The sequence below is a fragment of the Loxodonta africana genome, chromosome 3, assembly GCF_030014295.1.
Source record: "Loxodonta africana isolate mLoxAfr1 chromosome 3, mLoxAfr1.hap2, whole genome shotgun sequence".
Taxonomy (NCBI): Eukaryota; Metazoa; Chordata; class Mammalia; order Proboscidea; family Elephantidae; genus Loxodonta; species Loxodonta africana.
Window position 1 is genome coordinate 55,747,168 of NC_087344.1, and position 22,896 is coordinate 55,770,063.

The 22,896-nt window shown below is 51.3% G+C and overlaps 1 protein-coding gene across 2 annotated transcripts in view; it reads right to left on the reverse strand.

Annotated features, from left to right (window-relative positions):
* KIF17 (kinesin family member 17) overlaps positions 1-22,896 on the reverse strand; it is a 55,621-nt gene that overhangs the window by 27,544 nt on the left and 5,181 nt on the right. For both annotated transcript variants that reach the window (XM_064281412.1, XM_064281411.1), the window contains exons 2-6: positions 20,836-20,982; positions 19,720-19,821; positions 13,604-13,793; positions 9,221-9,673; positions 5,220-5,329 (exon numbers count right to left, since the gene is read on the reverse strand). In XM_064281412.1, the coding sequence (XP_064137482.1) occupies positions 5,220-5,329; positions 9,221-9,673; positions 13,604-13,793; positions 19,720-19,821; positions 20,836-20,982 (1,002 nt within the window). The remainder of the gene's footprint in view (positions 1-5,219; positions 5,330-9,220; positions 9,674-13,603; positions 13,794-19,719; positions 19,822-20,835; positions 20,983-22,896) is intronic.

The following is a 22,896-nucleotide window of genomic DNA, read 5'->3' on the forward strand; positions in this document are numbered from 1 at the left end:
ACAACTCTCAGTGTCTGCTTCTTAGTCATTCGAACAATGTATATTCATTGTACAAAAATCAGAAAATAGAAATAAGCCAAAAGAATAAAATTAAAATGACCCACACAACACTGGGATAACTACTTGCTGGTGAAGACTCTTCTGAACTTTTCTCTTTGCATTTTTTCATGGGGTAATAATACATGTGGAGTCTGTTGGTGGTGCAAATGGTTAACATGCTTGGCTGCTAACGGAAGGTTGGAGGTTCAGGTCTACACAGACGTACCTGGGAAGAAAGGTTTGACAATCTTCTTCCAAAAACGCTGCCGCTGAAAACCTTGTGAGTCTTAAAAGCTAGCCAAGTTCCATCTAAGATGCATCAATTGGTCTCAACCCACCCAGAGCAAAGGAGAATGAAGAACACCAAAGACATGAGGAAAATATGAGCCCAAGAGACAGAAAGGGCCACATAAACCAGAGACCCCATTAGCCTGAGACCAGAAGAACTAGACAGTGCCCAGCTGCCACCAATGACTGCCCTGACAGGGAACACAACAGAGAATCCCTGATGGTGCAGGAGAAAAGTGGGATGCAGACATGAAATTCTAGTAAAAAGACCAGACTTAATGGTCTGACTGAGACTGGAGAGACCCCAGAGGTCATGGGCCCCAGACTCTCTGTAAGCCCAAAACTAAAACCATTCCTGAAACCAACTCTTCAGACAAAGATTAGACTGGACTATAAGACCTAAAATGATAACGGTGAGGAGTGTGCTTCTTAGCCCAAGCAGACCCCTGAGACTATGTGGGCAGTTCCTATCTGGAGGCCAGATGAGAAGTCAGAGGGGGACACGAGCTGGTTGAATGGACATGGGAAATACACGGTGGAGAGAAGGAGTGTATTGTCACATTGTAGGGAGGGCAACTGGGGTCATCTAACAATGTGTTTATAAGTTTTTGTATCAGAGACTCACTTGAATTGTAAACTTTCACTTAAAGCAGAATAAAAAAAGAAAACTCTGTGAAGCCCAGTTCTACCCTGACACATATGGGGTTGCCACGAGTCAGAACTGACTCAGTGGCAACTGGTTTATAATACACATATTTGTCTGTAATTCATTTTTTTCCACACAACCATACGTTATGAACGCATTCCTGTATCGACAAATAAATTTTTACCAAATGGTCCCAAGCCATCAACGATGAAATACAGTTTTATTCATCGGCTTCTCTCTCCACCATTGCTATTCCCACCAGCTCTTGTCCAAATAGCCTCCTCCCACCTAGACCCCCACCTCCATTCTTGTTTCTGCCCCCAAACCTTTCTCCACGCAGCAGCCAAGCGTCCATTACATCATGTCTGTCCCCTGCTTAGGACCTGTCAGTGGCTTCCCGTGTTCACAGGATAAAATCTCAGCTCAACAGATTTTTTTTTTTTTTTAAACGGGTTGCTTCACCTACTTTTTCCTAGCTTGTATCAGAAGCTTCACTATTCTCTTTCTGTATTAAAGTACAGGTGTACCGTCTGGCTCCCCCACCAGAACGCAACTCCTAGGCAGCAGGGACCACCCTGTCTGGGGGCCTCAGTGCCTAGCATACAGTAGGGTCTCGACAATTATCTACTGAATCAGTTATACAGAAAGCAAGATGTCCGGGCTTCGGACCCACACCTGCCAAGAGGTGGGCAGGGCATTTGTGAATGAATTACACACATGTGGCCCTCCATGGTTTGGAGCCACAGCTGACAGACACCTGCAGCTTTACACCGCTGTAGTAAGCCAGGAGGGGACAGGAGCCGGGGCAGACGTGCTCACCTCACCAGGTACCCTCAGTCGGTAGGAGCCCCGCCCAGAATTCTACGAGGGGCACTGCACTGACTTAGGTTCTCCGGGAGGGAGAGAAGAGGGTACCAAACCCGTTGCCGCCAAGTTGATTCCAACTTATGGCGACCCATGTGTCAGAACTGAGCTCCACAGGGTTTTCAATGGCTGATTTTTCAGAAGATCACCAGGCCCTTCTTCCAGATACCTCTGGGTGGACTTGAACATTTGACCTTTCCCTTAGCAGTCAAACACCATCATAATTAAAGTATATCTATGCATTCTGCAACCCATTTAGATACACTTGAGCCTCCTGGCAATACCTACAGTATTACTGGGGCCCAGGGAGGTTAACTGACTTGCCAAGGACCACACCACTATAGACAACCTCACTGAGACCTCCGGCTTTTCACTGCCCCCACTCTTGCTTCCTTCCTTCCCCAGCTGAGACCCCAGATCACTGGACCCCACGCTTGTTCCTCAGCAGACACCCTGGACTCCCTCACCCCAGCAACTGCCACTGTTTTCACCAAGAGAGCCCTGACCCTGGTTACACCGAGGCCTCGGCCCACCCGCACCTGCACCCCCAAGCAAAAGCTGCCTGGAAACACATGCACACACACAGGCGCACACACACTCATGCAGCAACACCACAGCTATTCTCACTTTTTTTTTTTTTTAATTTTTCTTGTGAGACATTTCCGGTCTCGTACTTCACAGAGAAAATTGAAGCAGTCAGACAGGAACCCCCTCGTCTTGCCCATATCTTCCCATCTACCTGCAGGCTGGCCCCAAAGCTCTGCAATGGATGGACCACCTGGGGCCAACCCCAACCCGCTTGAGGACTTTGCTCTTTCTGTACTCAGTCACTCCTCCCTGCAGTCTGAAAAGCAGGCGCTATTACTTCCAGTATTAAAACTAACAAACCAACATACAAACAAAGACGTTCCCTTGGTCCCGCATCTCCTCCAGCTGCAGTGCTGGCACCAAGTAGATTCTCAGAAAATGCCTGTTGATGACTGACTGGGGAAGAGGTAGCTAGAGGGCAAACCTAGACCCCCAACTCCTGGTTGGTTTGCATTATGCAAACCAAGGAAGAGAAGACAACCCCTCATTTCATTTTCTTACAATGTGTGTTAAGCAGGCAGAAAAGCTGCTATTATACCCATTCTATAGTTAAATAAACCAAGGCTTACACAACCTGCCCAAGGTCATAGAGCCCCTAAGAGCTGGACTTGTAGAAACAAAAGCTGGATAAAACCAAATCAAACCCATTGTCATCAAGTCAATTCCGAGCTGGAAAGACCATAGAAATAGTCCGTCCAAATACCCTCCAGTACTGATGGGAGGCTGAAGCTCAGAGAGTCACACCTAGAGTTTGTGTCTAAGCCGATTCCAAGCCCAGTGCCTTCTCTACTACACAAAGAGGCCTTCTCCCTCTGTCCAGGGTTTTCTGGCTGGCTCTGGAATGGGAAGAGAAGCACAGTTCTAGGTACATAGTAAGTGCTCAGTAAACATCGGTCATATCAGAAAGAACAAATGGGAGGCAGAAAGGGAGGACAGACATCTTCAGCCATGCTTGGCTCACAGAAGAAACTCCAGAGTCAGTAAACAGAAATTTGGTGGTGGGGGCTCAGGTGGCAGCATTCGGATGCAGTGTCCACCTGGCTGCCTATGGGGAGGAGGCAGGCCACCCTGCTCCCAGGGCACAAGGACCCTCCAACCACTGGCAACACACAACTGCCCACCTGGAACAGCGTCACTTCTCCCTGTGACCACTAGAGGGCGGCAATGCCCTCCTCACAGCACAGCCAGGGCATCTGTTCACCCGATACTGTGAGTCCTTCCACTTCACTCAATACTGTGCGTCCTTAGGTAGAAACTTCCAACCCACCCCATGGCCAACCCTCCCCTCCCCTACTGTGGACCCAAGTCCACTGGTCACCCCATGATTACACTCCCACTTTAAACCCTGAAAGCATGCCTTTTCTCGTTACTGTGGGCTTGTGCTCTGCCATCCCCAATGGCTCCCTCCTTCCCAGCATGTCCACTGAGCCTGGCCCAGAGACCCAGAGATAGACCTGACACCCAGGCTCTGCTCCAGGAGCTCCCAGCCAGTCGGTGAAAAGGCAGAGTGAGCAGCTGAGTTCCCAGATCCCTCACAGTCTTCCCCCAGAGCAGACAGCAAAACCCCCTGCCTGTCATAGGGGCAGAACTTCGGGACTCTAATAAATTTCTCCTGGCCCTCCAGCCCACAGGGCTGAGCCCCCCAGGCCTTACCTAGTCTGGCCCCCCCAGGCTGGGCCCAAGCCCCCACAGCCTGACAGGGGCTTCTGGGGACCCCAGAGCTGATCCCAACTGAGGTCATAGTTGAGTGGCAGAGGTCCAGCTGTGGACACAGTCAGGCCCCAGCCCCGGCAGAGCTGTCTCTACCTGGTAGGATGTCTTCTATCACGAAAAAGTCAGTACCCTAAAAAAGAGGCTGTCAAATGTCAAATTCCACCACAGGTCTCAGAACGAAGCCTTCAAATGGCTGGAACCTCCAGAAACCAACAGAGATCAGGGTCAGGACAGAGCCTAAAGTGGGAGTTAGGTGGCTCTGCCCGCCTGCCCCATCCCCACCTAGGGGCTAACTTCCATATCTGCACATTAAAGGTCTTACTTGCCCTGCTGTTTCCCAGGGATGCTGGGAAGGCAAACAGGTGAAAGGACCCATGTGCCCCAGGTGAAAAAGGAGTTTTCTTGGAGGCCAACACCCCAATTACCCACCAGTCAAATGCCTGCCTGCAAGGCTCCTCGGTGCCCACCCAGATGCCCTGCTCTCAGGCCCAGGCTTGTTGGCTCCTACTGAGGGGACCGAATCCTCTTTCTACTGACTTCTTTGCCCTTGATCAGCCGTTCTCATAGGAATGCCTCCTCTGCACCCACCGATCTACAGCCACCCCTTCCCTCAGCACTGAGAGAGCAAACACACACATACATTTGCACCTGCAAATACACACGCAAACACATGCATACCCACACGTACATGCACGCACATACCCAAAGCAGGCTCTTCCTGCCTCAGATGATATCAGTGCTTCTGGACTCTTTCTTTCCCAGGATGGAGGCCCAAGCTAGAAGTCTCCTGGAGACACCACACCCTTCTTTATTCTCCCTGCGCAGGCAGTGATAAGGATGGCCTGCGCTCAAGTCAGGAACCTGACTCCAAATCCTGCTCAGGCTCTCTGAAGCTATGTGACCTGGGGCAAGTCAAGGAACCTCTTTGAGCCTCAGAGTTCTCAGCTACAAGAGGGGGACCGCAGTACCAACCCCAAGTCTGATGGCAAAGGTTCAATGAGCGCGCGCTGGAGTTGGGCCCCTGCAGCCAAGGCGGCAGCCCTTCCCCTCCTGCTCCCAGTCTCCAACACGCAGGTCTCACCTCCCGGATCAGCTGCTTCTCTGCCTCTGTGTCGTGCTGGATCACGGGTGGGGGCAGTGGCTTCTCCTCAAACTGGACAGGGCTTAGGGGCATCTGGTTGGACAGCAGGGCTGGGAAGAGAGCAGAGATCAGGGGCTGTAACAAGGCACGCGTGGTTTGCAGGAACTAAGCAGCAATTGGTAAAAAAGATAACTACGCGCTCATTTATAAAAGACTTCAAAGTGTTGGACTTATCTCAAACATGTCTCTATATAAAGTGCTACTTTATTCATTCAACAAACATGTATTGAGCACCTCCATGTTCCAGGCACTGGGGATGCAGCACTGGACAAACAGACAAAACTCCATGTCCCAATTTCTCCCCCAGTTGAGTTTTCAGCTGGGGGAGAAAGGCAAGCAAATAAGTGCATAACATGTTACAAGACAACATGTGCTAAGAAGAAAAAGAAAGCAGGAGCCTCCTCAGAAGGAAGGTCCAGGGAAAGGTTGCAACTTAAGTCGGGTGGTCAGGGAAGACCTCCTTGACAAGGCTATATGAAAGCAGGGATCTGAAGGAGAGAGTTGGGCAGAGATCTTGGGGAAGAGCTTACCAGGCAGAGGGGAGCAGTCAGTGCAAAGACCCTGAGGTAGGTGTGGGCCTGGACAGTTCCAGGAACAGCCAGGAGGCCAGTGTAACTGAAGCAGAGCAAGCCAGGGGGAGGGTGGGAGGAGAGGAGGCCGGAGAGGTAAAGGACTAGATTGTAAGGGCCTTGGAGGCTGTTATAAGGGCTTCAGCTTCTACTCTGGGTTAAACGGGGGCCACTGAAGGGTCTGAATGGGAAGTGATGGGATCCGACTTGCATTTGAACAGGACTTCCCTGGTGCTGTGTGGAGAACATGCTGAGAGAGCAAGAGCAGAGCTGGGAGACCTGGCAGGGGACCCCTGCAGTAATTCAGCTGAGAGGTGCTAGCAGCAGAAGTGGGGTGGGGACAAGGGCATGGATTCTGGACATGACGTGAAGGTAGCAAAAAAAAACTCAAACCCACTGCCATTGAGTTGATTCTGACTCATAGCGACCCTATAGGACAGGGTAGAACTGCCCCATAGGGTTTCCAAGGCTGTAATCTTTATGGAAGCAGACTGCCACATCTTTCTCCCTCCAGTGGCTGGTGGGTTCAAACCACTGACCTTTAGGTTAGCAGCTGAGAGCTTTAATCACTACACCACCAGGGCTCCTTATTGTGAAGGCAGGGATAGTAGGATTTGCTGATGGACTGGATGTGGGTTTGAGAGAACCTGGTTAAGTCAAGGGTGACTCTGGGTCTCAGGCTGGAACACACACACGCAGAAACACACACACGTGCGACAGTCCCACCAGCAGTGTGGAGAAGACTGCAGGACATGCAGGTGGGGGAAGATCAGAGCTCAGTGTCGGCCACACTAAACTGAAATGCCTAGCAGAGAGACAGGTAGATATCAAGTCTGGAATTCAGAGGAGACGGCAGGCTGGAGGTCTCCGTGTGAGAATTATGAGCTAGCCAAACCAAATCAAACCCACTGCCGTAGAGTTGATTCTGACTCATAGCGACCCTATAGAGACGGTGTGTAAAGCCAGGTGAGCGGATGAAACCACCCTTGGAGTGAGCATAGGGAGAGGAAAGTAGAAAGGACTGAACAGGCCTAGTGCAATGTTAGGAGGTTGGGGAGAGGAGGAGGAAGCACCCAGGGGCCTGGGAGGGAGTGGTCAGGGAGGTAGGGAGGGAACCAGGACAGAGCCGTGTCCAGGGTGCAACGGTTTCGAGGAGAAGGGAGGGATCCGCTGATTCCATGGATGCTAGGAGGGCAGTGAGCTGAGCCCGCCTGGACTTTGATCACTGGGTTTCACGCCCTAGAGGTTACTGACAACAAGAGCAGCTTCAGGGGGTACAGGGCAGAAGCCTTCAGGACTAGGGGCAAGGGAGAGTGGAGGAGAGAAACTGGAGCCGGTGGAGGCAGACAAGTGTTTCAAGTTTTACTAAAAGGAAAAGAGAGGATCATGCCAGTAACCAGGGGGAGAAGTAAGGCTGAGAGAGGGTCAATGTTTGACAGTGACTACTGAGTCAGACACAACTGGGTTCAAGGCCCTGCTATAAAATGACAGCATCATCTGTTGTCTCCTGGGCCCTTACGTGCCCAGCTCTGTGCTAAGCCCACACATGCAATATCGCCTGTCATCCTCCCAGCTGCCTCCAACAGTAACAAGGCAGCCAGCGGTGTTCTCTCCATTTTACAGATGAGGACAGTAAGGCTCAGAGGGAGAGGCCACTTGCCCAAGGAGCCAGGAAGTGAACTGGCTATTAGTTGTGGGGCTCTCAGCTCTGCTCTGCACTGATCATCCCAGCGCGCTAAACTTCGTGCCCCTAATCCCAGAGGGGACACTAACAGCCCCACCCCCTGTAAGGCGGCGTGGTAACCACTGGCAGGCTGTGCAAATGTCAGCTGCTGGGCTTGGGGAGCCACTGGCAGAGCCCCCCAACCCCCTCCTAACACCTCTCACCATTCCTCCATCAATCGACCCCAAGCGATCTTCAGAGTCAATGGGGTCAGAAGTGGGGAACAGGACAAGAGGAGGAAGGCAAGTTGCCAAAGTCCAATCCCTCATCATTGTATTCAAGACCCTCTCCACTCCAGCCCCTGCCAAGCTTGACATGATCTCCCACCTCCCTCCTCCCCAGGCAGCCAGTAGAAGAATTTGTAGTTCCCCAGACGCACCTTACAGTCTGTGTATCTTTCACACACTGGCCTCTCCTCATTATGCCTAATAGAGATACTTGGCATCCTCCACGACTCGGCTCAGCCACCTCCTCCCTGACTGACCTGGCCACATACTTCTTTCTGCAGTGCCCTGTACAGCTATCTGCCCTAGAGTTCATCTTGTTGCACCTGACTATCTGCCAAAGTGTCCTTCTTCCCAAGCAACTAGGTACTCCATGAGGCAGAGCCTGAGTCTGAGTCATCTCTATGTCCCCACTGCCCAGCACAAGTCCATGCACAGAGGAAGGGCTCAGTGAGTTTGGGATGGATGGGTGAGTGGGTGGGAGGGTGGATTGGGATGGGTAGATGGAATGAGTGAATGGATAGGTGGATTAAATGGATAGATAGATGGATGGATGGACTGTATGGATGGGCAGGTGAATGGATGGATCAACAGATGGACTAATGAACTGGGTTTAAGTATAAGTGGATAGACAGATGGACAGAGTATATGGACGGATGGGTGAATGGGTGAATGGGTGAACGAATGTATGGATAGATGGAAGGATGGATGGAGAGGATGAATGGATGGGTGGATGGTGGGGAGGATGGATGACAGGAGGGAAGGAAGGAGGGACAGCTGGCTGGCTGGATGGGTGTGTGTATGTGTGTAGAATGGATGGAGAAGGTGGGTGGGGAGATGGATGAATGGACAGATGAACCCAGGCTCTTTTGTGCTCCTTTCCCCAAGGGTTCTCAGATAAAGAAAATCTTGGAGTTCCTCGGTTCTAAGAACCTGCAGGTATGGATTTCCACCCGCCAGATGACAGCCAAATGCCTGGGAGTGACAGCTGCAATAACAAGGTGCCTAACTGGGACTGGGGCTGGGCATGGAAGAGTGAGTCACCAGCTGCTCAGCAGCACAGCTTCACAATGCTGCCCAGGCACAGTGGGCAGATGTGTGGGATGATGGATGTGCAGCCCAGAGGCAGAAGTGAGTGACAGAGCCTGGGGCTAACATGCCATGCCAGATGGACTGGCCTCTCCCTGAGGCCACCTGTGAGCAGAACCTCGGGGCCATCACTAGCCAGGGCTCTCCCCGAGTGTTCAAAAGATGTGCTCCCAGGAAGTAGAGAGGAGGTGGGAGCATTATTTCCATCTTCTCTCAGGTGGGAAGCCAGAGGCAAGAAGAAAAAGGAAAGAGCCTTTCTCTAGGCCCTCTGCCGCCCACCTGCCTTTCCTCCCCGGCACCCCACCCTTCCTGCCCCGCCCCTCCCAGCTGCCCCACCTGACAGGCTGCTGGGGCTCATCTGCTGGGCCAGAATAGCCTTGAGCTTCTTGATCTCCTCCTGGTACTCTCGCAGAAGAGCATCCTTGGGGTCCTCATTGATGCGTGGCTTGTTCTTGATGTTCTTGGCTCGGTTGGCGTAGCGCAGCGTGCTGAGCGTCTCGTCGTAGTTGTTGTCGGCAGGTGACAGGCAGGCCACCATCAGGGTCTTGGTGTTGCCTCCCAGTGAGTCCTGCAGTAGCCGTGTCAACTTCGAGTCCCGGTAGGGTATGTGCTTGCAGCGCCCGTCCACCAGGGCCGAAATGACGTTGCCCAGTGCTGACAGTGACAGGTTGATCTTGGTGGCCTCCTTGAGCCGCTCCCCTGTGGCGCCCGTCTTAGACTGCCGTTCGCTGCCCGCCAGGTCCACCAGGTTCAGCTTGCCTGCCCGGAGGTGGTCCTTGCCTCGCTCATCTGCAGACAGACCAGGCAGAGGAGGGGCTGGCCTTTAGGTAAGCCTCCAGGTAATGAGGACAGGTAACCACTGAGCACTCACTACCCACCAAGGGTTCCATTTTAGCTGCAAAGGACCCCACTGGAGGAGGTGCTATTAATGTGCCCATGAAGAAACTGAGATGCAGAGTGGGCATGTAACTTTCCCAAGGTCATGCAGCTGCTAAGTGGTGAAGCCAAGATGAGAACCCAGGGCTGTCTGACTCTAAAGGCAGACAGTTCCCACCATGTTGCATTGAACAGGTTGGTCAGGGTAGGGGGGCCTCGGGGGCAGTGGCTGGGAGGTGCAGGCTAGTTTCTGAGTGCGGCAGGATTTCTCATAGCGATCACAATAGCTCCTACGGAATTTCTGTGAGGCTGGGGGCTGGGGGTATGTCTAGGTCATCAAGGGATTGTAGCCTTAATGCAAAAAAATATATATACATACACACACACACACACACATATGTATGCATGTATGCATCAGCTTTGTGTTTGGACCTGGTTCCAATCCCAGTTGTCTCTTACATGCTGTGCGATGTTGGTGAAGCCATGTACCTCTCTGATCCTCATTTCCCACATCAACAAAATGAGACTAACTATAGCTCCCTCTTGGGATTTTTAGATGAGTAAAGTAAATTGACAGCACATTTTCACAGTTGTTTACACAGGTCCTAGGGGCCCTCATGGTACCACGGTTAAATGTTCACTTGCTACATGAGAGGCTGGTGGATTGAATCCATGCAGAAGCTTCATGGGAGAAAGACCTGGAGATCTGCTCCCGTAAAAATAACAGCCTAGAAAACCCTGTGGAACAGTTCTCCTCTATCACATGCAGTCACTATGAGTCAAAATCAACCTAATGGCACCTAACAACACATGGATCCTGGAACACAGCAGTTATCTGTTCCCCTGTGCTGGCAGGGTGGGCCCTGGGTGTCAAGGGTGACAGGAGTGCCAGGCACTGGCTGGGAGTGTGGGCTCAGCAGCACAGGTTTTGAAGACTCGGACCTGGGAGGTCTGATCCTCATCCTACCCCTTAAACCAAACAAACCAAACCCAGTGCCATCGAGTCAATTCCGACTCATAGCGAGCCTACAGGACAGAGTAGAACTGCCCCATAGATTTTCCAAGGAGTGCCTGGCAGATTTGAACTGCCGACCCTTTGGTTAGTAGCCATAGCACTTAACCACTACACCACCAGGGTTTCGTCATTCTACCCCTTGGTAGCTGTGAAATGGGGAAATAATATCACTTAACTCTGAGCCTCAGCCTTTCTCTCAGTAAAATGGGGATAATACATCCACCCTGAACAACTGAAGGAGCTGTGAGGCTCACATTGATATCATGTATGTAAAGCACTAAGGATTGTGCCTGGCACACAGTAAGTGCTCATTAAATGAAAGCGTGCTGCTGTTGGTACAACTAATAACTCTTTGATTGTCACTAGACTACATCATAAACTGTTCCAAATGAGATGGTGTCATTTCTGACTTATCAGTGGGCTGGGCCCAAACCCCTAGCTGAGGGAGGAGGGGAGGAAAGCTTCCCACTTAGCTTCCTGCTGGGTGAAACCAGAAATGGCCTAGGTATGCCCATGAGCACAACAATCAGGAGAAGTAAAAAGTCTGGCTGGTATTCAGTAGAGGCATGAACATGTGAGGGGTTTGATTCTTCGGGCTAAAAAAATGCAGGTGGTAGGAGACGACTTAGTATCGTCCTTTTGGAAAGCTCTTTGCAGAATGAACTAGAAGTCTTAAAGGCTCCAGGAAGGCCACTTCAGGGAATCTAATCTGAGGAAACGACCCTAGAAGTAGGAAACGCTTTGTGCACAAAGATGTTCATCACAGCTTTATGTACAAGATGGAAAAACTGGAAACAACTTCACCACCTTGTAGGGGACTGGTTGGAAACCCTGGTGGTGTAGTGATTAAGAGCTATGGCTACTAACCAAAAGGTCGGGAGTTCAAATCCACCAGGCGCTCCTTGGGAACTCTATAGGGCAGTTCTACTCTGTCCTATAGGGTTGCTATGAGTCAGAATCAACTTGACAGCAATGGGTTCGGTTTTTTTTTTTTTTGGTTAGGGGACTGCTTAGAAAAGGGCCAAAAGTAATGAATTCTTCTCCAGCCAACACACAGGGTCATAAAGACACAGTCATAATAATAAGGGAGACTGTTTAGTGTTGGCCTGGGAAATGAAAAACTACACAAAGAGTAAGATTTCAATTGTGTTTAAAACCTTCATAAGAAAAAAATGCCCAAAAGAAAAAATGCTTAAATGTTAACACTTGTGTTTAGGTACTAAAATAATCAATAATTTTTCTCTAATTTCTAAATATCTTTATTGGGTTTGTATTATTCTAGCATGAAAACAATAAACATCTTTTAAATTTTTTTAAAGCTTGTTACCACGCAGCCTGCCCCATCCTTCATACTCTTACTGAAAAGACCAAGAGGCACACAACAAACCTGCTCTCTTCCTTTCACTTCATCTGCTCTAGTCCCTAGCCACACTGATCCTGCCCTCCCCATATCATGACTCCTGTGGGAGACTCAGCAAGCACCATGCAGCTGGCCTGGGGCCAGGTCACCATAGACTGGGCAGTGTGGTCAACCCAAGCTATTGACCCTGGGTCAAGGATCTCTCTGGAATTATGTCTCTAGTTGGGCTGAGACTGCCTGCTGCTCTGTTGCTTTTTGGAGTTCTATTTGGGATGGACCACAAACTTGAAGGCAGCTATAGTGTAAGTGGAAAAAATCCAGGTATTGGAGGCAACTGGGTTCAAAGCCCAGCTTCACCACTTAGCAGTCATGGGACCTTGAACCAGCAATTTACTTCACCTCTCAAAGCACTGCTTCCTTACCTGTAAAGTTAGAATTATAATGCCTGCTTCCAGGATAGTTATAGGTTTAAATTGAATGAGGTGTGTAAAGTGCTTAGCACAGGGCCTGGCATAGGGGTGGCCTGGAATGTATATAGGTTTCTTTCCTTCTCCTCTTTCTTAGTAGCTTCAAGAAAAAAAAGGAAGAGTGAGGTAACAGAAGAGTAGAGAAATTATAAAGAGAAGCCAAACAACCTGGTTGATAAACACTCTGTGACTGAATCCCAGCTCTAACACTTTCTAGTCACATGACCTCAATTTTCTCATTTGTAAAATGGGAATAATATTAGTATCCACCCTATAGGGTTTGTAGTGGGTTGAGTGATGCCCCCCCTCAAAAGATATGTCCACCTGGAACTTCCGAATGTGACTTTATTTGGAATAAGGGTCTTTGCAGATGTAATTAAGGTAAGGATCTCCAGGTGAGATAGGCGGGTCCTGAATCCAATGACAAGTGTCTTTATAAGAGAAAGACAAGACACAGAGGAGATGACCGTGAGAAAATGGAGGCAGAGGCTGGGGTGATGCAGCTATAAGCCAAGGAAGGCCAAGGGTTGCCTGTAGCCACATGAGAGAGGGTCGTGGAATAGATTCTTCCTCAGAGCCTCCAGAAGGAGCCAACCCTGCCGGCACCTTGATTTTGGACTTCCAGCCTCCAGGGCTATGAGAGAATAAATGTCTGTTGTTTTAAGCCACCGACTTTGTGATAATTGTTACAGCAGCTCTAGGAAACTAACACGGTGCTGTCGTAAGAACTAAATAATGCACACAAAGTGCTTGGCACATAGTAAGCATTTGTAAGTGCCAGCTACCAGTAATTACTACTGTTAGCATTGCTGCTATCCTAGCCCCAGATCCTAGTATCCGGAGGGACCTGCTGTGTTCCCTCCAGGCAAGCAGAGCATCTCTTCCCAGTTTCACACGGGGTTCCTGAAGCTCCCCGAGCTGAAGTATCTTGGCTGGGAGGAATCAGAACCCCTGGCTCAGGGTGTCCAGCCTACCCTCCACCCTCACCAGGCCCCACATACCCACAGCATAGATCTCAATGCTGATGGTGAAGATGGAGTGTGAACGGGAGGAGTCCTTGTTCATCAGGGTGTAGCCAACTGAGCGGTTCTTCCAGCCCGTCTCCATGATGCGCTCACACTGGGCCACGCTGTGCACCGTGTGCATCGACAGCCCCTTCACGTACACGCCCTTCTCGGGGTGCTCCTTCAGCTGTGGGCAGGAGGAACCACGCAGGAGTGGGTGAGGGGCAGGGCCTCCTGCCTCCTACAGCAGGAGCAGGGGTCTCCAGGGAACCAGAGGGAAGGTCCCAGTTAGACCACCTTCTCCCTCCTGCAACGCAGGCTGGTACTTCACCTACCCTGTAAAAAGAGGAGGGGGTTTGCTCTAGGCAGAGCCAGCCTCAAATCCATCCTTGCATGTCCTATTTGTTGTGGTACCTTGGACCAGTGACTTAACCTTTCTGAGCGTCAGTTTCCGCACCTCTAAAATGGGCATGAAATATCTAATCTCATCGGGGTATAGTAAGGACTCAGTAAATTAAACCACACTCAATGCTTGGCACAGTGCCTGGTATATCATAAGTGCTCAGTAAAGGCCAGGTGCAGCCCTTGTAGTTAATAGCATTATGAAGGTGGTTTTTAGCATGGAAGCCCTAGCTCCCTGGGGCTAACTCAGCAGTCACCCAAGGGCTCTGAGCGCTGCCTCCTTCACCCTGCCAACATGGCTCCATCTCGCCTCTCTGCTGCCATAGCTCCATGGCAACAGGAACATTCCCAGGCCTTCGGGCCATGTGCCTGGTGAGTGGCCATTTGCTGTCCAGAACTCCAGGTGGCTCACAGCTCGGCCAAGTCCCCAGTACAAGGACAGTGAGTAAATTAATTAATCTGATTGCTCCCTGCTTGCTTTCCAGGCAGTCAAGCTGTTCTGTTGCTGGCACAGAGCTGTGAAACGCAATATTTTTCAAGTGTGAGAGGAAATAAAACCATTCTGGCAAGAGCAGAATGAATTAAGACAAAAGTCATTTGTCTGCCAAATGGCCCTGCTAGTCTATGCTGGTCAGCCACAGAGGCTCAGATGCTTTGCTTCGGGCAGCTTCAGGGGTCCTACGCGGGTCGGGTCCTCTGCGGCAGTCAGAGGACAAACCCAGGCTTGCCTCTTCTGCTAACATGTGAAGTGGGGGAACAGTCAGACCAAGACTGTAGGATTGCACTTAGCCCAGGACTGGGCTTCATGAAACAGATAAGCAAGCTGCGGAGGCACAGAAACGTTAAGTGACTTGTTTAAGGTCATATAGCTACTGGCAGGGCAGCAACGGAATCACAGGAAACTGAAGATTCCAGAGGCAAGGGCATTGTGGAATGGATGGGGTCAGGGAGCGGCTGGAGCATCCTGCAGTAACTGAAGCCTGCAGTGGTAAAGGGCTGACCAAGGGGGTGACCGTGGGGCTGGAGAGCAAAAGACAGAAGCAAGAGACCCCACAGAGAAGGCATGGCTCAAAGTTAGTCCTGGGACACCATGGAAGTTTTTGACAACCTGCTTCATGCTGACTGTGTGCCTGGAGAGCTGCCTGTTTTGATCACTGCCACACTCTTACCCCTAGAACCCTGCCTGGCACACAGGATGCCCGGCTGAATGAATGGTGGCTTCCGGCTTCCTATTTAGTCAGACAGACTCGGGCTGGAAACCTGATTCTGCCACTTGCTAGTATGTGTAAACTTGGGGAAGACAATTTGCCTCTCTAGGCCTCAGTTTCCTTATTTGTAAAATGAGAATAATAAACCCTATTTCTACAAGACTATTATAAACAGCTCTGGTAGTGCAAAGGTTAAGCACTGGGCTGCTAAACAAAAGGTTGGTGGTTCAAACACACCCAGCCACTCCATGGAAGACAGAGCTAGAGGTCTGCTCCCATAATGATTACAGCCTCTAGAAAACCCTATGGGGCAGTTCTACTGTGTCACATGGGGTCACTGAGTCGAAAATGGACTCAGTACCTAACAACAACATGATGAGGATTAAGAAGACAGTGGATGTAAAAAGAGTTTGGCCAGACCCTTCGAGGACGCACAGTGGATGCACGTCCTAAAGAGGATGGGGACACTCTGTCTGGGGCCTGAGCAGACTCAGGCACCTGGAAGGGGTGCAGGGAGGCAGCTCCTCCCCCAGGAGGTCTCCCACTGGCCCTATTTTTAGGGATAGAAAAACCTGCCCCCCCACCTTGTATGCCCAAATGATGAGATGATTAAGGCAGACTCCCCCAGTGATTCCCCAGGACGGACCCCATGGACCCCCCACTTCCATTCCTATCGCACCTCAGCAACAGGAAGGCCCAAGTGAGAGCTGCCAGCTGCGTGCCTTGTTCCTTGGTAACCGTTCCTTGCAGCTGCGCAGCCGGAGCCTGGTGGCCATGGCAACCAGCAGGGTTGCAACTGGGATGGGGTGGGTGTGAGGTCCATGGTGGGTCAGGAGCCAGGGAACGCCATGTTGGGGGTGGCCCCTGGCCTTCTGCCCCTACATGGGATGGGGAGAGGGCCCCACACCCACCACGCAATACTAGTAGTTTGTGGGGGCAAGAGGGTATGGCTCCTTGATGCTTCCTAAACTCCCTTCAGTCCTAGCTGATCTAATAACCTCTAATTATTTACAAAGACAATCAGGGCCCATGTGAAGCACTTCATCAACCTTATCTGATTCCTCACAGCAACTCTACCACACGGCCACTCTGACTTTATCCCTGCTTTGCAGATGAGAAAACAGACTCAGGTGAAGTAATGTGCCCAAGGTCACACCACCAGAGAAGGCCAGGCTGGGATCCAGACCCAGGTCTGCTCTGTGCCAGCATGCTATACTGGCTCTGTGAGAGGGTCTTCTCCTGGGCAGTCGTCACGGGCCGGCACCTAGGACTTGGAGGCTGCTGCCCTTGGCCAGGAGGATAAACTCCACAATGACTGATCCTCTCTCCACTCCAGCTGCCCCTCTGAGTCACCAGATGTGACGGCCAGAAAGGTCCCTGGAGATCAGCACTAGTCCATCCTTGCTCATCTGAGGACAAAGATTCAGAAATAAGGAGGGAGCTGCACCAGGCCACTCAAGGCGAGGCAGTTCTGGCTTCTGACTCCAGGCCCGTTGCTCTTTGGGAATGGGGCTCCTCCCACAAAACACATCTGCATGCCCTCCACAGGGCAGCACGTCAAAAGCCCGCTTCACCTGTTTCACAGGGTCTGTTTCACAGGGTGCGTCTGTTATGGCAGATCACCGAGCCTGAGGCCAGTGGGCCTGGCTGGGGCAAGTGCATGTGCCTTGACTCCTCAGAGCCCACGTAGCTGAGGCCTTTCTAGGATCCAGGGTATTGAGGAGGGGGAGGAGGGCCTCCTGCTGCCCCAATAACTGACTCAGTGAGCTCAGGTCAGGTGCGCAGAAGTTTCCAAGTGGGCAGGGCACCTTGACCCAACAGCTGGCCTTTCGAGGCTGCTTTGTAGGAACAGCCCCCTAGGCCTTCCTCCCTTTCATATTCCTCCATCTGGGGGCTGAGCTGTGACTCAGCTGCACCAGCTCTGGAATACAGAAAACAGCTGAAAGATTCCAAGTGGGCGGCTGCAGGTTCCGTCATAGAAAGGGCAAAGTGGTGCTGTATTTGAGATGAAGCCTGAGGAGGAGGGATGGGGGTGGGTCCCCAGCAGCCAGGATTCGGGTCCGGATGGAGAATGGAGGCAGAGAGTTCACACTGTGTGTATCTGGTGCAGCGTGTGGTGGCCCCATGCCTGGAACCCACGAGGCTTTCCTAGTACGTCTTTGTGGACTGAGTGAATCAACCAGTGGACGTCCCTCCCTCGCTTAGAACCCCTTGTCGTTAGTTGCCGTCTAGTCCGTTCAGACTCATGGCAACCTTCTGAATAACAGAATAAACATTTCCTGGTTCTGCACCATCTTCATGATCACTGGTATGTTTGAGTCCATTGTTGCAGGCACTGTGTATTGTGAGTGCCTTCCAACCTAGGGGGCTTATCTTCCAGCACAATATCAGGCAGTATTCTGTTGTGACCATAAAGTTTTCACTGGCTAATTTTGAGAGGCAGATCACAGGCTATCTTAGTCTGGAGGCTCCACTGAAATCTGTCCATGTCAACCATGGGTGACCGTGTTGGTATGTGAAATACCAGTGACATAGCTTCCAGCATCACAGCAACACGCAAACCACCACAGTACAACTAACTGACAGATGGGTGGTATTGTCCAAGGGGTATCCCATATTGCTGATCCGGAAAAAAAGCTTCTGACTGCTCAGGTCCCACAAGCTCTGGTACCAACACCATTGCCAGTAATTTGCTGTGTGACCTTGGGCAAGTCCCTTCCTCTCACAGCATGTTTCCTTATCTGTCATCAGAAAAGGTTTGACAAAAGCTCTCTAGGGGTTTTCTGGCTTCAATTTTTTAAGGATCTGTCCATGATATGAACCAGTACACTTAACAGCCATTCCCTAGGGCCTGGTCTGTTCAGTTTGGCCATGGAGTGGTCACCCATCACAGAGAAACTCAATGACCTACAATTCAATCCAGGAGAAGTAGGGACCTGGGAGCAGATAGAAGATGCTGGAGCCAGGTAGGGAAAATCTTACCCTTGTGGGTGTAAGTCGGGTGGGAACAGGTGATTCCACTCACTCCTAGAGGTTAGTGAGGAGCAGCTGTCTGACCCGCCAATCTTGGATTTGTCAGCCCCTGCGGCAATATGAGTCAGGAGAAGCCTCCATCCTGACCCACAGACTTGGGACTTCCAGGCTGTACAACCTTGTGAACCATTTCCTTGATATAAATCTCTCTCTATGTAAACTTACATGCTTCACTTGTTTTGCTTCTCTAGAGAACCCAGCCTAAGATGCCATCCCTCTGTCGTATTTTCTGAATCCTGATGGCATGAAATGGCTCACACAGCGAAGACCGACCCGCTGCCAGCACCCTGCTGAGCTGCTGACCCACATTACCTTCTTCAGTCTTTACAACAGCCTCCTTATGAGGTCATACCACGAGTCCTCCTTATGAGGTCGTACCACGAGTCCTCCTTATGAGGTCGTACCGCGAGTCCTCCTTATGAGGTCGTACCATGAGTCCTCCTTATGAGGTCGTACCATGAGTCCTTGGGAGCCCCCATGGCTGAGACCTTTCAAAGGGGAATGAGATTCCAGAATTTGAGCCCATTAAACCCGCTGCCATCGACCCGATTCCGATTCATAGCGACCCTACAGGGCAGAGTAGAACTGCCCCATAGAGTTTCCAGGGAGCACCTAGTGGATTTGAACAGCTGACCTTTTGGTTAGCAGCCGTAGCACTTAACCACTATGCCACCAGGGTTTTCTCTGAGCCCATTAGCAGCAGTGAATTGGGATGTTTGAGATCCAGGATCTTGAAAGCAGACAGATCTGGGTTCAAACCCAAGCTTGGTCACTTACTGCTGTGTGAACCTTGGGCAAGTTAATTAACCTCTAAGATTTCCTTCTCTCATCCATAAATTGGGGATAATATCATCTACCTCACAAGGTTACTGCGAAAACTGAATGGGATAACGTGCCGAAAGCAGCCAGTAAGTGCAAGTGCTCAATAAATGGTAATCACCACCACCTTTTCACTAAAAGACCCCTTAGAGAGTCTCAGAATAATATTTTTAGAAGTGAAACCCTTCCTAAAAATGAAATCTTACACAAAAACTCCATCTATTTCAACAGGTGAGGCCAGGTCCCCTTGTGTGGCAGGGGGGTGGTGACAGGAGGCCCACTGACCCCACCCCTGCATCGAGTAGTCACTGAGCATGACACGTTTCCTAAACTGCTCTCAGTCTCCTGAGAGGCCAGACTCAGAGTGAAGGAACTTCACTTCATAGCAGGGTGAAGCAGAGGTGGATGTTGTGAGGGTCCTATCAAGGGCAGTGGTGGTCCACTGGTAGAACTTTCACCTTCCACATGGGAGACACAAGTTTGCCTTCCAGCCAACGCATCTCTAACATGCGGAGGATTCTCCAAACTTCTCCAAACTCTAGTCTCAGCCAGTGACCGCCCCCAGCACACTTCTTGAGTATTTCTCAGGGAGCACCACCAGAAGCCAACCTCCCCTCCAGTCTCCACCTGCCAACGCCAATCTGTACCCACCTCCAGCTTCTGCTTGGTGTCAGCTCCCAGCAGGTCACGAACATCTTCATTGTAGATCTCCAGGTAGGAGGCCCGGACCAGGAACTTGGTGTTCTCTGCACACTGCAGGGAGGGGACAGACAGCAAGGACACCTGAGCACTGGGCACCTGTCGCCAGACTGCCCCTGGGACCTTTGCAGCCAGTGACCTGAGGTCCCAAAGACAGGGCATCACCGGAGAAGGGGGGACCTGAGGGCAAGAGGAGTCCCCACCCCGCCTGCCCTGCCTGCCTGTCCAGCAAGCTCTGCCCTCCTCTCCAGCTCAGTGGACCTCGGGCTTCTCGGAATTGCAGAATTCTCATATTGCTATGTGCTTGTCTACTGCTCTCTCGCTGGCCTCATGGAAGGGAATATGGGCCTCCCCATTATTCAGGTAGTGAAACCGAGGCCAAAGGTAAGGCTTGGACTAAGAACTGGATCTGGGCTGGTCCCTGGTGGCCCTCCCGGCCTCTAGATGCTCCTATGGGCCACCGCAATGAGTCCTGCGAGCAGGTGCAGTGGGCTCTGGAGCCCACCAGGGTCCCTGTCCCTGCTCTGCCATTTCCCATATGCAGAGCTCTCTGCGCATTGCCACAAATGTCTCACCTTCAGTGCGGACACTGGGACAAAGTCCAAAGTCTGGTCTTGACCCAGCCCATGAGGGTTCTGAATCTCACTTCCCTATCTTGTAAATGGGGATTAGAGTTACCTCCTGGGTGAGTGTGTGGGGGCCAACGAGATCACTACACAAAGGGCTCTGCCCAAGGCTTGGCCAATAAAGAGAAACTATCATTGTTACAACCACTTCTCAGGCTAGTGTGGGGCCATCATATCCACATGCAGTTATGAAATGTTAAAATCCAATAATGGCAGGAGAAAAACATGGAGCTGGTAGAATTATCTCGATTTTTTCTCCCGTCACCTTTTCAGAAACTAGAGCCTGCCTCTGCTGACCTACGCCAAGTCCAGCCTGGGCTCCAATTCCATTCCAGGTCCCTGCTGCAGGTCAGAAGTACCCTGGGGACCATTCGTGGCAACGTGGTGGGAGCCTGTAGTCCCAGAGCACCAGCCTTGGCCCTTCCCTCCTTGAGGCCCATACCTGGACGCTCTCAAAAATGTGCTCGAAGGCCCTGGGAATGATGCCCCTCTGGCAGGAAGGGTCTGGCAGGCCCTGCATGGTGAAGGACTTCCCGCTGCCGGTCTGGCCGTAGGCAAAGATGGTGCCATTGTAGCCCTCAGTGACACCCTGTGTGGGAGAAAGCCAAAACCTGAGTGCTCAGACAGGATGACCACAGCCTGGCTCCAGGCTAGGCCCCGTACCATAGTGCTGCCTGCTAGCTCACCAACTCCCCTGGGTCTCCCACCACACTTGCACAGGGAGACACAGGCTCTGTCCTCAAGGAGTTCACTGCCTGTGGGGTAGAGGACTGTGTTACTGCGTGTGGTAAGAGCCTGTACTGTGGACCCAGGCTACCTGGCTTCAAATCCCATCGGTACTCTTTACTGGCTGTTATGGGTTGATTTGTGTCCTCCCAAAATATGTGTTGGAATTCTAACCCCTATACCTGTGGATGGAGCCCTGGTGGCACAATGGTTAAAGCTCTTGGCTGCCAACCGAAAGGTTGGCAGTTTGAACCCATTAGCAGTTTCACAGAAGAAAAGACCTGGGGATCTGCTCCCATAAAGATTACAGCCTAGGAAACCCTATGGGGCAGTTCTACTCTATCCTATAAGGGTGATGAGTCAGAATCAACTTGCACACAACAACACACCTGCGGATGTGATCTTGTTTGGAAATAGGGTTTTCTTTGTTAATGAGGTCCTACCAGTGTAGGGTGTGTCCTAAACCTAATCACCTTTGAGCTATAAGGAGCAGCACAGAGAGAAGGCAGCAAGCACAAACGGGGAAGAGAGGTGCTACTTGAGAAACACCAAGGACCCCAGGAACACCAGGACTACAGAGGCTAAAAAGAGGCAAGAATTTTCCCCAGAGCCAACAAAGAGAGCCCTCCCTTGGACCTGGTGCTCTGAATTCAAACTTCTAGCCTCCTGAACTGTGAGAAAATAACTTTGTTAAAGCCACCCACTTCTGGTATTTGTTACAGCAGCACTAGGAGAGGAGGACACTCGCTGTGCCTTTGGGATGGTGTTGCTTAAGCACATTTAGCCTCAGTTTCCTCATCTGTAATTAAGGGTACAGTTGTCATGAGGTTTACAGGAGAACCATTGCGTGTGTTAGCCCACGCAGCACCCGGCACAGTTGCTAGCATGCAGAGGCACTCACGAACTGTCTGCCTGGAATGTGACCCAGGGGGTGACCGACATATACAGTGATTCTCAAACAAGGTGGTGGGGGGGGTATATAATGACATAAGTTCAGGTAATGGGCAAGGAGGAGGAGTATGAGGAGGAAGGACTGGGCAAAGCTTCCCTGGTGGATGGGAGCAGAGCTGAAAGGGTGGCTTGGACTTTGATAGGTGGCCGCGAAGGGAGGGGAAGACATTCCAGGCCCAGGGGACAGCAAACACGCAGAGGTGAGGTGCTGGGACCCAGTGGAGCTAGGACAATGGGGTGAGGGATGAGGCTAGGAAGGAAAATAGGAGGTAAACTGGGTACCATCTGTAGGGTCATTGTTCATGCACTCACACATTCATTTATTCAGGTACTGAGCAGGTTTTCTGGGCTAGGCACTATGCTCCGGCTGGGGATAGAGGAGTGGGTGAACGACAGTAGACACAGTCCCTGCCCCAAGTGGGAGTCCTGTGTCGGAGCCCAGAGAACTACTCCCAGGCCCCAAGGCCCACATGGCATCTATGCTAGGTCCCACCTCAGAACCCCTTCCTGCAGGCAAGAACAGGGTTCATTATTCCCAGGAACTGCTGGGGAAGGAAGACTGGAAATCACAGTTCACAGCTCCTCCTGGGGAGAGCAGAAACAGAGGCCCACCTCTCCGTCTCAGGGGACACCATGACCACTGCTGGGTGCCTGCACTTCTCACAGGGCCATGGGCCACCCATGAGGACAGGGCTTCCTGGGTAGACATAGTACACAGAGACCAACCAGCCAGGAGCCAGGGCTGAGTCTCTCAAAGCCTCGACATGCAAGGAGAGCCGGGAGCACACGAGGCCCCGGAACAACTTGGAGCAGCTCCTGGAGTACC